Source organism: Macrobrachium rosenbergii, chromosome 14, assembly GCF_040412425.1.
Source record: "Macrobrachium rosenbergii isolate ZJJX-2024 chromosome 14, ASM4041242v1, whole genome shotgun sequence".
Classification (NCBI taxonomy): domain Eukaryota; kingdom Metazoa; phylum Arthropoda; class Malacostraca; order Decapoda; family Palaemonidae; genus Macrobrachium; species Macrobrachium rosenbergii.
Genome location: NC_089754.1, coordinates 40,322,728 through 40,339,861, shown reverse-complemented (window position 1 = coordinate 40,339,861; position 17,134 = coordinate 40,322,728). Strand labels below are relative to the sequence as shown.

General features: G+C 35.5%; 2 protein-coding genes across 2 annotated transcripts in view; one reads left to right on the top strand and one right to left on the bottom strand.

Moving 5' to 3' along the window:
- Positions 1 to 17,134, bottom strand: part of LOC136845995 (ubiquitin-conjugating enzyme E2 Z-like) — a 70,902-nt gene that overhangs the window by 32,421 nt on the left and 21,347 nt on the right. The gene's annotated exons all lie outside the window — the stretch shown is intronic.
- LOC136845537 (uncharacterized) lies at positions 1,101 to 16,048 on the top strand. The gene is made up of 11 exons (XM_067115717.1): positions 1,101 to 2,743; positions 6,886 to 7,158; positions 7,588 to 7,698; positions 8,027 to 8,096; positions 8,920 to 9,078; positions 10,663 to 10,812; positions 11,119 to 11,251; positions 11,874 to 12,043; positions 12,651 to 12,806; positions 13,326 to 13,467; positions 15,868 to 16,048. Exons 2-11 carry the CDS (start codon positions 6,901 to 6,903, stop codon positions 16,046 to 16,048), a joined length of 1,530 nt encoding a protein of 509 aa, XP_066971818.1. The 5' UTR covers positions 1,101 to 2,743; positions 6,886 to 6,900.

The following is a 17,134-nucleotide window of genomic DNA, read 5'->3' as shown; positions in this document are numbered from 1 at the left end:
AAAGCCAACAGTTGACTAAGTCGTCGTTAATTTAATATAATAAAAATTTTATATAAAATACATATATATATATATATATATATATATATATATATATATATATATATATATATATATATATACATATATATATAATTTATGTACTTTTAGGGCACAGAATTCTCTTATACAATTTTCGTTAGAAGCAATTGCTTTAGTGGCATCAATAAGTTTCTTGCAGGTATCTTCATACCGACGGAGTTTTTTCGATTTTCGTTCGTCAATTTCTGGTGAAAAATACGCAGACTTCCTCCTTCCATTTATTGATTTTTGTCGCGACAGCTGTTTAGCCTTAATGGCTATAAAATATTATTTATTCTTGTACCTTATTTTATGTATTTGCAAACTAACATGTAAGATTATACTAAATTTTAAGGAAACACTAGTGCTTGGTATTATATTTTGAATATTTATTTAACCACACGTTTAAACTTTCACTTTTGTTGTGCCCAAAACAACACCCTGAAATGGTTAAGCTGTTAATCCCTTGACCAACCAGTACCCAGACCTCAAGATCGTTCTCCCCACAAGATGATATAAATAGGCCTAAAGGCCAGATTGTAAGTCAGTAGTCGCTTGATAATGCCATTAAGGCGAAACAGCTGTCGCGACAAAAATCATTAAATGGAAGAAGGAAGTCTGTGCATTTTTCACCAGAAATTGACGAACGAAAATCGGAAAAAACTCCGTCAGTATGAAGATACCTGCAAGAAACTTATTGATGCCACTAAAGCAATTGCTTTTAATATATATAAAATATATATATATATATATATATATATATATATATATATATATATATATATATATATATATATATATATATATATATATATATATATATATATATATATATATATATATATATATATATATATATAATATATATGTGTGTACAGAGAGAGAGAGAGAGAGAGAGAGAGAGAGAGAGAGCAGAGAGGCATTTAAAAAAATATACAACATGAAAATTATACAGAATGCTGCAGGGAATTCTGCATTCTTCAACTGATTTGTATGATACACTTATTCCTTACTAAATTTGAATTTTATTTTCAAAAAATTCTTCCTATATGAAGGATCACGTCATAACTTTATTTAGCATATTTAGAAACAATATTGAGAAATTGGGTAAACGTCTGATGTGAGGGCTCGTTATCTAATTTCTGTCTTAAGAAAACCGAAATATCTGAAGTTATCTGTAAGCGATAATGAAGATAATATGTTCCTGGTTCTTGGATGCTTTCTCCACAGCCCCAAATCGGGGAACATTATCTATAGCCTACCTTGATATCACTTCCTTTGTTACTCTATATATCTCTGATTTCCTTCGCCTTCATTATGACACATGCTACTTCTTTAATATGGCTTTATTGATTCTTCACCCTAATTTTGGAATGTCCACTATCCAAGGCTTTTGCAATCATAGTGTATTCTCTTTAATCCTCTTCTCCCTCGCATAAGTCACAGCTCATATCTTAATTTTCCCCTTATAGTTGCACTTTAGTTCCCACGTGTTTAGTCTGGTCTTCATCATTATTACTGGGTCTCTTGTACTGTAACTAATTCATTTACATATTTCTTTCTATCCTCTCATAAGGGAACCTCAGCTCAGTCGTTTTCGTGTTGATATTTATAGTTCTTTCAACTTCCTTTCATTCCCTTGTTGAGCTTTATTTCTGTAAACTGTTTTATTACTTCTACATTAATTCCGTACTTCTTGCATACATTTATTACTTTCTCCCATGCAGTCTTCGCGAGGTTTTCTTATTATATTTTTCTATTTCGCAACAAGCAATTGGCCCCCAGTAAGGCGGAGGTGATGTGTTCCAGCGCTCTACGAAATCCTTCATTGCAATTTCCTTTATTTTTCCTCAGATTTCCACATTGGCAAAGACAGTAAGAATGATCAATGTATCATATATTTTTATTCAAGAATCATATTTCCCGCTGTATCATAATTTCATACGCAACGAATTCCATTTTTCCTCCCTTTTTTCGTAAGTTTAGTTTACGATCACCATTCTCAGTGTTCCATTTTCCCAAAGTACTTGCATTCTGTGGTATTACACCATTTCTTTCTCTAACTTTCGCGTGTTACTCTGTTATTTTCCGTAACTTCTGACTTCTCTGTCTTTGAGCTGAAGGTATTTTTTTTAAGCCTTGTGAGTTTTGTTTTTCCACTTCTGTTTATGCCTTGTCAAAGACTACTGAGTATAGGGTCCAGATATTGTGCATTATATAAATCATCCTTGTATTTCTATTTCTTCTGTTTTCCCTACTGGAGTATTGACGACTGCCCTTCCCTTAATAATTCCTCAGCTGAAGAATCATAAAATCTAATCTGTTGTTATAAAAATGACCGAGGTTAACAATAAATGACAATACGACGTCAGTCTATGATTAGGAATTAGGATCTACGAAGTCATCTACAGCAGATTGCTAAGCAACCATCCAAAGTAGTTCCTCCTGAGTACGATACGAAACCAAGTTTGCCTTAGATATCTGTAAACAAATTTGCTTCGTAGAATTATAAAGAACTGATATTGATCCTTGTGCGCGCTGTTCTTCAGGGGTTGGAAACCGGAGCAAGGTTTGCAATCGTCACCATTTGTGGTTTGATCTAGTCTCGAGTAAGACGGGACTCTAACATCAGGAAGGCACAGCGAACGGACCTTCTGACCATCTGCATTGCTTGTCTGTAAAGGTACTGTACGACTCACCTGTGTCTTTTAACCTACTGGAATTTCCTTGTTTACTAATTTTAAAGGAACCAGCAGAAGTTTGAAAGGTAAATTTTTCTTGATTAGGTGTCTTGATTCGAGGGATAACGCGGAGCTCCTTATCATGGACGCTAAAGATAAGTCATTTTAATTTCAGTATTAAATTCATGTATAAGTTTATTTCGATTAGAACAAGTAAGAAAGCGAGCGCTGGATAATACGAGTTGCTTGATAAACAGTTTTTTTAATCTCCTGCTGAGATTAAAGTAATCACTGCTTTTGTGCTACTTGGTAGTATCTTCCCGAAATAGCTCCTTAATCGTCTATATGACAGAGCATATGCAGTTTAATACAACATATAAAGCGTTCTTATCAGAATGTATTTTTTATTAAAAAAAGGTCCTGATATAACAGCTCACGAAGGTGCAAAAGTTACAAGTGTTTGAGGTGACAAGCACGCTGGAACGAATGAAAATGGGTTGCATAATGAGATAGCTTGCGAGGCGACGGAACTGAAATGGAAATCCTCGGCAATGGCACCCTCTGTGATTACTCGACCCGGTATTCTAAATTACCCGCCAAACCACCTCTTCCCACATGAACATTGAGGAAAGCTGCAATCCTCCGACTGAACAGTTCACAGACCGTTTCTTTTATTCTGCCGCCAAACTTTGGAATTTCCTTTCTTCTTCCGTTCATTCTGATCGGACGTTATAGAAACGTCTGAGTACTTAAAAAATAAAAGATATATATAAATATCGTTTGTCAGGCTTCCACGTTTCGTCATCTTAGACGCCCAAATATGAAATATATTTGACTCTTCATTGTTGCTGCTGTTGATCAAGGAGTAATCGATTGGTGAGTATGGGTAATGGATATTGACAGTTTGGTATCTTCCTTTCATGTGAATTGTATTTTTCTCATGAAATTTTTTAAAAGTATGTCAAATTATTATTATTATTTTCATTATACAGAATGTGCGTACAATTACATTCAATACTAAAGCCGGTTAGCTTGATAAGGAATTTATGAGAAAAGGACAGTAAATATAAGTTTAAGTGAATTATGAAAATGTTATTTATGAAAATTTATATATTCATCGTAATGTCAGAGACACATAAGGATGAAATAGAAGATTAACTTTACAAGTGGGTAACGCTTCCAAACCTCACATGACTGGTCAAAAGGACTATATAGGCGTTCTTAAGTGAAGGCTACAAGTTAGAGCTGGCGTTGACCCTTTGGTACTAAAGAGGCCATGGAATTTTAACTCATTGACGCAATGCACTTTTATCCAGACCTTACACTCAACAATATAATGCAACTTGTGACAACTGTTCCAGCGAAATAAAATGGAATGGAATGGAATATAAAATTTAGGCCAAGCGCTGGGATTTTGAGGTCATTCAGCGCTGAAAGGGAAATTGAGAGTAGCAAAGTTTTAAAGGTATAACGAGAAGAAAACCTCATAGTTGCACTATGGAACAATTGTTAGGAGGGGGTGGAAATCAAGATGAAAGACAGAGAATATGAATGGAGGTACAGTAAATGGAATGAAAGGGGTTGCAGCTAGGGGCCGAAGGGACGCTGCAATGAACATCAAGTAATGCCTTCAGTGCACCGCGTAAGGTGCACTGACGACACTAACCCCCCCTACGGGGTCAACGAAATTAAACTCTAAATCAGGAGAAGCATTCAAATTCCACCGCCAAATCTCTATTTCACCAACAGAAAGTGAAAATTACTATTGTCTTTCGTAACAGTTAGAATTAGCAAAAACGGTAAAAATGTTAAATGCAGTCTATCAGAAGAAAAAAAGTACAACTTTGAGAATAAGAATTTATCAGCTGATATTATCTCTCTCTCTCTCTCTCTCTGGAATATAATATATAAACCTGTCATAGTCTTTCTCTCGTATCAACGACCACTTGTTTTGCGTCTCCAGGGAACATTAATCGCTCATAGCATGTTCCTCTTCTGAAAGACAATACATTAAAAATGAATGGAAATCAATACAGACATACTGGACAAGGCTAAAGCCCCAAAAATCGGGGATGAAGCCATGTTAAATTACTTGAAAGTAACTACGTGAAGTACAAGCGAACGACCAGAGACCTAAAAATATTATGTTCTAATAAAGAAAAAAGGTGGGGATATGAGTCAGGTCGAAGAGTACAACACGCAAGTATGGTTTTTATGACATAAAAAAAAGGCACAGATTGCTGCTCTGAATGAATTCGCTATGAAGGACAGAAAGACTGAAAAGAAATGGCAATTCTACTAGATTCACCTCAATCGCCTCATACTTTGAATGGCGGCCAGTTTGTCTTACAATGGAATGAAGATTTAACAACAGGCATTACCCAATAAATGCAAAGATGTAGCACCTAAGGATTTTGAGGCACCCTCCCTGCCCATAAACTAGCAAAAGCTTGCAGAATATTCCTAAATAAACAAGTGTTTAAAAAGCAATAAAAGAGTTTAGTAACGATCACTTATCATACAGCCGTAGCTTATGTTGAACAGCTGTATACAAACTGACATATGATTGAAAGTCTGTTTCTAACCTCAAAGGTATAGAATGAATAGTTACTTCTGACATTGTTTTTATGCAAGGTTTTTTTTTTTATTCTATCCCATAACGTGACTCACATATATGTATATTTATCTACTGTCCTGAACCTTGATCGTTATCATGATTATTCAGAGTCAGTTGTCAGTTAATTTGTCACCACTACTTGCAGAAAGTTTACGAGGAAAAGAGAAACTGAATATGATGAATATTACGAAAAATTTTTCAACACAGACCAGTTTGCTTTCTAAACGCAGGGGGAATAAAAAATACGGGAAAATGTGAAAAATGGCTTCGTTATTTTCGCGCGTCTTCGTAGATCAGACCAGCGAACCTCACATTTTTTATTCCTCTCTTTAGCGTGCGGATGCGACTGACAGGCTTTCGAGAAATACACGAACCAATTTTTACAGGAAATTCCATCCTATCATGTCAGTCTTAAACGTAAAGTTATTCTTTGCACGGCTCTCTCACGGCCTTGACAGACTGAAGCTTTATTTTAAACGCTGCCTGAAATATATTCGGTATTTATTTTTGGACTAGAGCAACAGTGGTTGAAATATGTTAAAGGATTAATGCATGATGATAAAAGTAATTACAGACTCAAGGACGTGAAGGAATAGTACCTACCACTCCATTCCCATGACATTCATATGAAGCTTTCGGGTCCAGACACTAATTAGCATTTATGTGCTATCATGCACTGAAATGTCCAAGATCTTTTAAACATATCTTCTATAGAAGGTTCGTAGACGGAATAGATTTAATATTCAAGGAAAATTTACATAGCAGACAATTTCATAATGGACCAAATTCTCAACAAACCAAAATAAAATTCATAAAAGAGAATAAAAATATGATCGAGAATATTCTCAGAGTACGGTTAAACCAAAAGCCGTGTTAATATGCACAACCGGCTGTGTACATATTCACACCTTCTAGCTCTGCACAGGTCAGTTTTGTTTATACAACTGTACCTGTTATGCTTAGTTGTTTTCTCGAATATTTTAGCACAGCAGTGTGCGTTTTGATTTTGCCTTATTTGAATCTTAATTCCTTCGTTCTCTTATTGCTTTATCTTTACGTCTGTATTCCTCTATCTAGACTCATTTTATCACTTGGATTATGTTGGTTTATTTCTTCCCGTGACTTGAAGTCTGAAACTCATAGATGCATAATATTGAGAATATAATATCCTTTTTATTCGCTATTTATTTGTCGCTTCAGGGTGAGTAAGGTTTTCCCAAGAAGTAAGAAAATTCCAAAGTAATGGGTAAGAGGAATTATTGTCTATTGCTAAAAGGGGAAAATAGTTAAAAATGACTATAAGATTAAAGGAAAATAACATTACACAGTGAGCCAGAAAGGATATGGTAGTATTCTAGTAGACAGAATGATTAGGAAGATAAAAGAAGCCTAGATAAAAAAAATAAGTTTCCTTTAACTGGAAAATCAGGCATACACTGTCATCTAATATTTCCAAAATGTTTAAAACATGAAGATTTGAAAAAATCTTATATTTTCAGCCAACTAACATCCTTTCCTACTGTCTAGTTTGAAAACAGACCTATGCCTAGAATCTGCATGCGCCGTCCCTCGAAATGGCACTACCAGAGTCTACACCTGGGCTTTTGCCTACTATGGTTGGCAGCAATAACAGCAACTGTGACCTGTGGTACCTTTGCAAGTTCCCATTGGAGGGCTGGTCGTCTCAACAGTGACGTCATTAAAAATACCACGGCAGACCACGGACCAGTTTCCTGCATAATGGCTTGCCATGACCACAACAACATAGAAAGTGAAACATGCAAGGGATTTAATTTTAATGTGAGTAATCGGTTTTCTTTTAAGTTTTCTTAATCATTTTCAGATTAGACGATATGTTAGTATAAAGAAAGTACGATCACGATATGATTAATATAAAGAAGATACAATCAACATGAGAAGGTACAATCAGCATAGCACGGTGGAAGTGGTAAGCATAGTGCAAGATGAGATAAAGCAATCACTAAATCAAAACTCTGACTGTATTTAATCATGGCTTAAAAAAAATAAATATACGAATACACTAAAGCTCACGGACTGACTCGAGTTCTTTTCCAAACTTTATGGCACACATAAAAAAATATTAAATTACGTGCAATTTTTGAGCGAAGGGTGAAAAATTCACTATTTCTTCAGAAATGCATCACTTATAAAATGAACGCTCGTTCCAATCGTTCTAAGCTAATGTGAGGGTCTTGATTTTCTTTACAGAAACTGGAAAAATCGTGTGAACTCCTTTCATCTTCCATATGTGAAGAAAACGACACATTGCAGCTAAACAGAAATGACACATCATGGCGATACTATGAAGTTTTGGATCTGGTAAGTCACAAGAACATAATTAGGAAATCAGGGTAGAAACAGAAACGTTAACTTGAAGTACAGATAAGTTTGCTACATGTATCTTATAAGGATTCGGTAAAACAGGCTCTGATGAATTTAACAATGCATTTCATCAAAGTTGTTAAACCTGTATATCATTGTTCATGTATCTTATAATGAATAATAAATTTTGATAAGATCTTTACAACAATTGCTGTTGCTTGATGTAAAGCACATGTTTAATTACAAATAACATTACCTGTGCATAATTCAGAATTAAAGATAAGTTCTCAAAATTAAAGAATCAAATATCTAATTATGTCAACAGCAGGAGGATAACTCCATTTTTCTGGACAAGGCCTCGTGTACTCAGGAAGGGAAGTGCGCTGCTAATTGTGGTGAGTTGTCCTTTCGGGATTATTAAGATTAGCCACTGTATTTTTCTATTCTACTGAAAATATTTTTACTAAATATAAATATAAATTTCTACAACCTTCAGTGGACATATGAAGGGGTTATTTTTATTGTAGAGACGTTCCTTTAACTTTTTAATCATGACTGTGATTGATAGTCACTTTCCTAATTTCATTATAGTATTCTGTAAAACCCTTCTTTCCATATTTCGTGTGCTGATTACATTAAGCAGTCAGATAGAGTACTAGGTTTAGTGGTGGGCAACAAGAAATTAAAATGGGTTCTTTTTCACCCAGTCTGTTTTCATATCTTATTTCCCATTTCTTTATTTTTCACTCTCATTTGTCGTAGTCTTTTCCAGCAAACATAATTAGGCCAATAATCAGTAGAACACATATCTGAAAACATACCAGCAAACTATTTCTTCCTAGACGAGCCAAAGTTGAATGCTTGCATTTTCAAACTATACCTGAACACTGCATTTCTTTCTAGATAAGCCATCATACACTTTGAAGGTAAACATGGGTTTTAGATTAGGTTAGGATACGTAAAGTTCAGACAGGGATTTTAACATCTTGCCTGTTTTTTGTGTACTCAAAATGGAAACGTGATTAAAAATGATTCATTTAGGATTCCATTGTAATTTTCAAATAATAAATAAACGCGGCAGATAAGATCAATAGAAATGTTTTGGAAAATTACGGTAAAGTCTTGAGCGTATATGGGAATTCTCTGTCATGAGAATACTGTAATGTAACTTGCAAATTATTTTTTTATATATAAAATTCGTCTTCTTTTCTCTTTCAGCACGTTCTTTGAATGGAAGTTGTACGAACGATGATCAGTGTCAGGTGAATGTCGATTACAGTTACTGTACAGCAAGCTCTTCAGCGTCTCCAGGAATCTGTAGCTGTATCTACAACCAGTCTTGGGCCTATAACTCTACACTGTGCATTCACAAGACAAGTATGTTATGCCTTTTTTTTCTGCCATTGAATAAAAAAAAATTACTAAGATATCATATGTATAGTCTTTCAATGTAACAAATTTTGCAGTCTTTCATATCAGGGTTTCCCCACAAATTTTGCACATTTGTCATTTCAGAATGTTTTGGATAATCTAAAAAGTATGTATTGATAAATTACCATCAAATTTAAGACCTACTAATCTACACATGCAGACTCCATAAATTTAAATTTAAAATATCAAAATATTTGGAATTTTAGTGTCAGGGGTACATGGGAACAAAAAAAGCCCAAGGGGTACCGAGGAACAAAAGTTTGGGAACCTACTTTTGATGATCTAATAAATTTTACTTGCAGTATCTATTTGGACAAAAGTACATACTTTTTTAACAGATTTTCTCGCTGTCTTTGTCTTATTTATAAATATCATAATTATGGTAATGGAGGATATCGACTTGATTTTTTTTACTATTACTGTGACATATTTGCTAATGAGCTCAGATCTGGCACGTCAAGTTTTTCACAGGGTAATATTCTGGAATCCAGGTTATTCTTATTTCTTAGAAATAACACGATTGTTAGCCTAAAAAATACGAAGTAAGTTATGCAGGTGATTCAACTCTTATTGTAGTTATTTACTGTAGTTTCCTTTGATGCAAAGTGAAGTAGCTAATGGTAACAGATAATCAATAAGCAGCTTAACTAGCTGGGTACGAGGGTGAACTATGGTAAAGTAAAACTTTTTTTGAATGGCCGATCTTGCATCATGGATCTAGTCCATTATTAGTTGAAAAACTTTACTAAATGACTCTTGGTTCGAGCATCCGATTCACTCTTCATTGTTTTGTACAACTTATAAAACACATCACGTAAGCTAGGTATTGTTAGTAAGATTTCTCATATATTTAGTTCTGATTTTCATGATTCATGTCTTGGGTTTCGTTAATGTTGTAATGTTACCTACTTGTTCTAACATCAGTTGTATCAGACCTTTGTGTTCTAGACATTCATAAACTTTCTTCAAATTATGACTCTAAATTAAAGTCTGTAGAGTCTATGCTCCTTAAGATTTTGTATTCTTCTCATCTCATATTACGTTTGATTCCTTATTCTGTGAGGTGCCTCATTGTCTCACCGATCAGTACCAGAGTCTTTTGTCCCTTAAAGCGCTGAAATGTGGAATATTTTTCCCGGTAGTGGAGTAGATGCGCATGCTGATAATCTGCAGAAGTGTTCAGCAATATCTTACCGATTTATTTCCTATATTCGATGTAGAGAAAACAAGTGTTGGAAAATAGCGGCACTCGACTTTAATTCAAAAACCGTAGTTCTTCCTGAAGCCAAAACTATTTTTAGTCTGGCTCAGTCAACATGAAACGCTTGCATTTTCCATTTGAGATTTTGGAAGGCATGTGCACTGACCACGAGGATTATAGTACGCCAGGTAATTTTGGGCATAGATCTTCAGTCTCGCAGCTCTTTGTAAATATTTCTAAGCACAAACATGCCTAATATAAGCTATCTTGTGTGTAACTTAGTCACAACCATGGACCACAGATAAAGGTAATTTTCATCATGTTAACAGGTTTCAGTGGTTTTACATGGACTGCATTGTACAAGAGGATTGTCAATGAAATGTGCGAGGTTAACATTACGGTAAATTCGAATCCTGACCTTTACATAAACCTCATTGACACCAATGATCATCGGCCGACTATGGCTTATTACCAGTTCCGTAAGTGTTCAAGGTAACTTTCTTACTGCATTATCTACCTGAAGTAGATACAGATGAAATTCACATACAACCAATTTTTTTCCGTTCATAGGCATTAAACTCATTCACTTTATCGCTGTTTCTAATCTGAATATTTCATCACTTAGATATTTGTGTGCTGAGTAACTAAGAAATGGTGATAACAAATACAAAGATCATTAGTAACTCATTACACGCTCCCTGAGAGGCGTCATCTAATATTTTCGGATGTGAGTAGAACCAAACGAAAATATCACAAAGGGATAATCATAATCTCTTCCATTTTAGGAGTTGGACACACCTCAAATACAACGACTACTCTTAAAAAAAATGGAGACATACTTGAAACTATTTCTTCTCCTGGGATTATCAATGGCAACTTCCAGAACTTCTCACTTGGGTGGTGCAACGGAACTATAACGTTCGTATTGATCTTGCTTTGATGTGAAAAACAGTGATGCTTTGTTTCCTAGTTATAGTTATCTTATTACAGTATGAACATTTCAATGGAATAATCATTCACACTTAGATTAATCAGCCCTATCGTATCTTTTGCCTAGGAAAGACTGCTTCTGAACCCCACACCAGACAGTGTTATTTTAAACGCAACCAGTAACTTGCCCAAATGTAAACATGCTTCCAGTCCCTTTTAACGGTTATTTATCAAATGAACTGATTGCCAGTTACACCTGGAAATCTATTATATATTGTCTTACTAGGGTGCCAGTTAATTAAGGATTTTTATGTATTTCTATTTAATCAACAGTTCATAATGTTTTCATCATCAGTGAAAATCTGAAGCCGAGAGATCCTTCAGAGCTAAATTTCAGTCTCTGGTAGTCCTTATTATGACATTGTTAGATTTATTAACTGATTTGCAGTCTCTGGTAGTCCTTATTATGACATTGTTAGGTTTATTAACTGAATTGCAGTCTCTGGTAGTCATTATGACATTGTGAGATTTGTTAACTGATTTGCAGTCTCTGGTATTCCTTATTATGACACTGTTGAACTGATTAATTTCTTTGTTCAATTATTACTAGGTTTGGTCACCAAGGAGAAGATCCACTTATATTCTGGAATGATTCAGCTCCCATACAAGTCAGAGGAATAGGATTCTACGCTCCATCAAATCCAGATAAGAAGGCAAATCACCTCTTCATCCCACACAACATAGTTGATCCGTATTTCCCTACGACCATAGCAACTGGTGGTAAGTTTGGACTCCTTTTGCAAAAAACGTTATATACAGTATGTATATATATATATATATATATATATATATATATATATATATATATATATATATATATATATAACAGGCGGAGGTATAAAACCAGTAATGATGAAGCACACCAACAGGTTTTATTTTTATTCAGTTGCAACGTTTCAGGGCCAACCAGCAGGCATATTTTCAAGACTAATAATACCTAATTAGTACAATAAAATTAAGTATTAAAACAACGATCATTAAAAATATGAATCAACGGTTGGTCCTTATTCATATTTTTAACTTTGCCTGTTTTAATGTAATTTATATCGTGTATTTTAATATTTGTCACTTCAATCATTGTAGATGATTACTACAAAAATGATTTCATAAATTTCTTTCTTGACCTGACATTAGATGAAGCGGTTTTCATTTCAACGAAAGTGCAACGATCATTGTCACATTACTACTTAAAGTGTTCAATCATAGATGATACAATTTTCATAGATTTCCACGACATTAGCCATTTCATGCCTGCATACGTAAGGCTCATTAACAGCACGCTAAACTCCGCTACACCCGGTGCGTCATATTCCTCTCTCTCTCTCAGCTATTCGCGTGAATGGATTGGACTGGCACACGGTAAAGATCCTGCCCGACTGCAGTGTAGCATCAAACATCGAGTTCGTCTTCGAGTACAAGGGACCGAACCCCATGCAAGTGCTGTTCGCCAAGCTGGACGACCACAGTTTCAAATATCAATTAGGTAAGGGGCCTCCTGGTCGGTTTCTACAGTGATAGGAGGAGTCTGGATTCCTGTCATGCATGATAGGTGATTGCATGCATATGGAAACACTTTGAAAGGAGGTTCTCCCCCCCCAAAAAAAAAAGAGGAAACAATAGTAATATTACGTGAACAATATTTTCTACAGAATAAATTTAAATTGACGGCGTCTGTTGACTTCCTACGATTTGATGCTTTTCGAACCTTTGTTTATTGACCTCTATGATTTAACTGAAAGAGACAAGAATTGACTCTTCTTCAGACAAATGCGTGCTGACTTCTATCAAGTGCTGTCCAAAATGACAAGCGTGTTTTTTCAGTTCCTTAATGCAAACGGTGTGAGGATGACACTAATAACCGAAGTGTTCTTTGAAAACACTTGTTCCCATACCACACACCTTTCAAGACAAAACTATACGAGAGACAGACAGAGCTTAAAACGTTTCTTTAGCATCTTTTTGTTACAGTAGACCATTCTCATCATTACTTCCATTGCAACAGCTTTCGGCAGAGCGAGCAACAATGAGACAGCGGTTTACAACAAACGTTTAAACCAGTGGTTCAGCACCGTCTCTACACCGGCAATCGTTTCTGGCGCTGCATTCAAATCCTACTGGATTAAGATCAGTGGAGCGACGGTCACGTAAGATCACTTCCTTTTTTTTTTTTTTGTCCTTTCAATTCGGTTTAATCAAGGAATCAGTTTCTTTCATACAAATACATTTGTACAGATATCTCTGGCATATATACCTGTGTTAATATATATAACAACGAACATTAACTGCCATTATTTACACATATATGAAGAGGCACCGATTTGCACCGTTAGTTGCAAGGAGACCCAATTCACTTACTGTATAACCGCTTAAAAAATTCATATTCATCATCATCATCGCCATCATCCTCACTTATTTTTGTAGGCCCTATTATCGATCCTCATTATCTGCAACAGGGAAGTCAGTTTCTCTGTCAGTGAGTCTGCAGTTTTCTTGAATATTCCTTTTGCTCCATAACCATTTTAAACAGACTTGCTCCGCTGAATCGGCTGAGACACACCCCATTAACGAATGAAAAAAGGAAATATGTAACATATTAGCAGAAAGATATAAGAGTGAATTTACACCTAGAATTGACAATGAAGATAATGATACAGAAATAAGAGATGAAAATACTGAATACTTATCAGATATAGATATTACAGAAGCCGATATTGTGCAGGCTATTAATTTAAAAATGGATCAGCAGCAGGACCAGATGGAGTACCTGCCATATTGTTAAAGAAAGTGGTTCATTCAATCGCAAAGCCGCTAGCAATATTATTAAGGCAAAGTATAGATACAGGCAAGATTTATGATGAGCATAAATTAGCATATATTACTCCTACTTTCAAAAGTGGTTCAAGACTAGAGGCAAGTAATTATAGGCCTGTGAGTCTGACATCTCTCATATATGAAAGTATATGAAAGGGTAATGAAAAAAATATAATGAAACATTTAATGAAAAATAGATTGTTCAATATAGGACAACATGGTTTTGTACCGGAAAAAGTACACAAACCCAACTGTTAGTCCACCATGAAAGCATATATAAAAATATGATAAATGAAAAAGATACAGATGTGGTTTACCTAGACTTTGCAAAAGCTTTTGACAAGGTAGATCATAATATATTAGCGAAAAAATTAGAAAACATAACATTGTTGACAAAGTAGGAAGATGGATAAAAGAATTTTTGCAAAATAGAAAACAGATAGTGATTGCAAACGATGAGAAATCGGATGAAGCTCTAATATCCGGTGTACCACAACGGTACGGTGTTAGCTGCATTGCTGTTTGTGATTATGATTGCAGACATAGACAGTAATGTTAAGGACTCAGTAGTAAGAAGTTTCGCAGATGACACAAGAATAAGTAGAGAAATTGCTTGTGATGAAGATAGGAACAAAATATATAAATGGGCAGAGATAAATAGGATGGTATTTAACTCTGATAAATTTGAATCAATGAACTATGGTGATAAAGTAGGAATGCTATACGCATATAAAGGACCTAATAATGAGACAATCACAAACAAGGTGTGATGTTGAATAGGAATATGTTATGCAATGATCAAATAGCAATTCTATTGGCAAAATGCAAAGCAAAAATGGGAATGTTGTTCCGGCACTTCAAAACTAGAAAAGCTGAACACATGATTATGCTTTATAAAACGTACTACGTAGTCCACTTGAATATTGCAATATAATATGGTACCCACACTACAAAAGGATATTGCACAAATAGAGAGTGTACAAAGGTCATTTACAGCTAGAATAGAAGAAGTTAAGGACCTTGACTACTGGGAAAGACTACAATTCTAAATTTATATAGTCTTGAAAGGAGAAGAGAACGCTACATGGTAATTCAAGCATGGAAACAGATAGGGAATTACCGAAAACATCATGGAACTAAAATTCAAAAAGAGCAAGCAGAGGTAGATTAATAGTGCCAAAAACTATACCAGGAAAATTAAGGAAAGCACACAGGACATTAATCCACCAGCACCAGCATCGATAATGCAGCGTCTATTCAATGCGCTACCAGCTCATCTGAGGAACATAACAGGAGTGAGCGTAGATGTGTTTTAAGAATAAGCTATCTAAGATGCATCCCAGACCATCCAAGACTGGAAGATGCAAAATATACCGGAAGATGCGTTAGCAACTCTGTAGACATCAAAGGTGCCTCACACTGAGGGACCTGGGGCAACCTGAACGTAAGGTCTGTAAGGTCTGTAGGGTGAAACTAAAATTAGATTAAATTGTTTTTGTTATTCTAACTGAGAGAGAGAGAGAGAGAGAGAGAGAGAGAGAGAGAGAGAGAGAGAGAGAGATGGCGGTGGTGCTGATAAAGACATTTGTAGGAACGGCGAGGAGACGTTTGGTGCCATCACAAGCAGCAACGCTTAGTGAAGCCATGGTCATAGCACGGTCTAGGTGCCCTGGCAAACGCAGGAACGAGTGCATTACCTTCACATATACATTAAGAGAAAGATATCTCCTCAGGGCGGGAGTAGGCAACGACCCAGCGCCCCTGGTGAACTACGCGGACGCAGAGAGCACACCCGAGTTCACTCACGTCAGCGTCAACAGCTGCTGTGGGAATGTGGGATACTTCAAGGTACACAGTCATCGGCAGTTTCACGAGCATCCGAATGGAGCCTACGTTGTCCAGGGTTGCAACTGATTGATAGCAAAGGTCGAGTACATGCTGGCTCACTTGAAGATCATTTCTTTATGGATGGAATTGACAAGGCTTTCGTCTATTTGGTTTTAAATCTTGTGGAAACCCTAATTAAGCAAAATATATTGGTCTAGAAAGTCATATTAGCGTTTACTTGATATTCACGAACATTTAAAAATGCTGGGTGAAATCAGCTGATGAAAAATTTATTCGCTTAATGAAGCTTCTGAAATCCCACGTGACTGAAAGGAAAAGAAAATGTTTACTTATTAGATAAAAGGTCTCATCACAGTAAAACATTTGTTACGTGAACCGTACGTTTCTCAGGCTATCCAAACGACAAACTCTTGGCACCTAGTAGTAGAATAGCAGTAGTAGCAGACAGGATTTACCTTTGAAACGGCTTCATCGTGTTAGAACAGTGAGGTACTTGCTCCATAAGCGAATGATACACGATCAGAGTCTTGATATCGGGTCTAATGAAGAAGAGCGATTGGCCTCTCCCTCTTTATTTTTGTCCAGGGGGCAGTTCCATCGGTTTCTTAGGCCTTCCTTTCCAGCCTCCTTTTTTTGTGCTGATTTTTTGTTTGTTCTTGGCTGGATAAGGTCTATGGAGTATCCATCCGATAAAACAAACTTATATAATAACAGACCGAATTTTCACCAAATAACGAGGATTTATGATAAAAAAAATTTGATGCAAGACCAATGGAATTACACAATTAATCATCACGCTTTGTAACTGTCAAAATAAGGAGCTCAAAATTAAACATGAATGTATGAATTTATGACCTCATAAGAAACAAACTTACGTTAGGTATTATTAGCATATAGCATTTCTGTCGTATTAACGTTAACAGTTTATACACGTTAGCACAGAACAACAAAAGGCTAGTAACTTATAAAAAAAAAAAAGATAAAACAGAGCCAAGGGGAATATGGCAAATTGTAGATAATTATAAACAAACTAACCAATATTTATAGAAAAACAACAAAACCACTTTTTTCTTCACTCATTTCTACTGATAATCTTATCATCTCATCATTACAGGACGAAAATTGTGAGTATCTTCAGCAATTACCCGGCGA

Bases quoted from the DNA above. Each gene is read 5' to 3' on its own strand.
- LOC136845537 (XM_067115717.1), top strand. From the start codon at position 6,901: ATGCCTAGAATCTGCATGCGCCGTCCCTCGAAATGGCACTACCAGAGT. The intron at 12,044-12,650 runs GTAAGTTTGGAC...TCTCTCTCTCAG, and splicing joins TACGACCATAGCAACTGGTG to CTATTCGCGTGAATGGATTG. The intron at 13,468-15,867 runs GTAAGATCACTT...ATATCTCCTCAG, and splicing joins ATCAGTGGAGCGACGGTCAC to GGCGGGAGTAGGCAACGACC.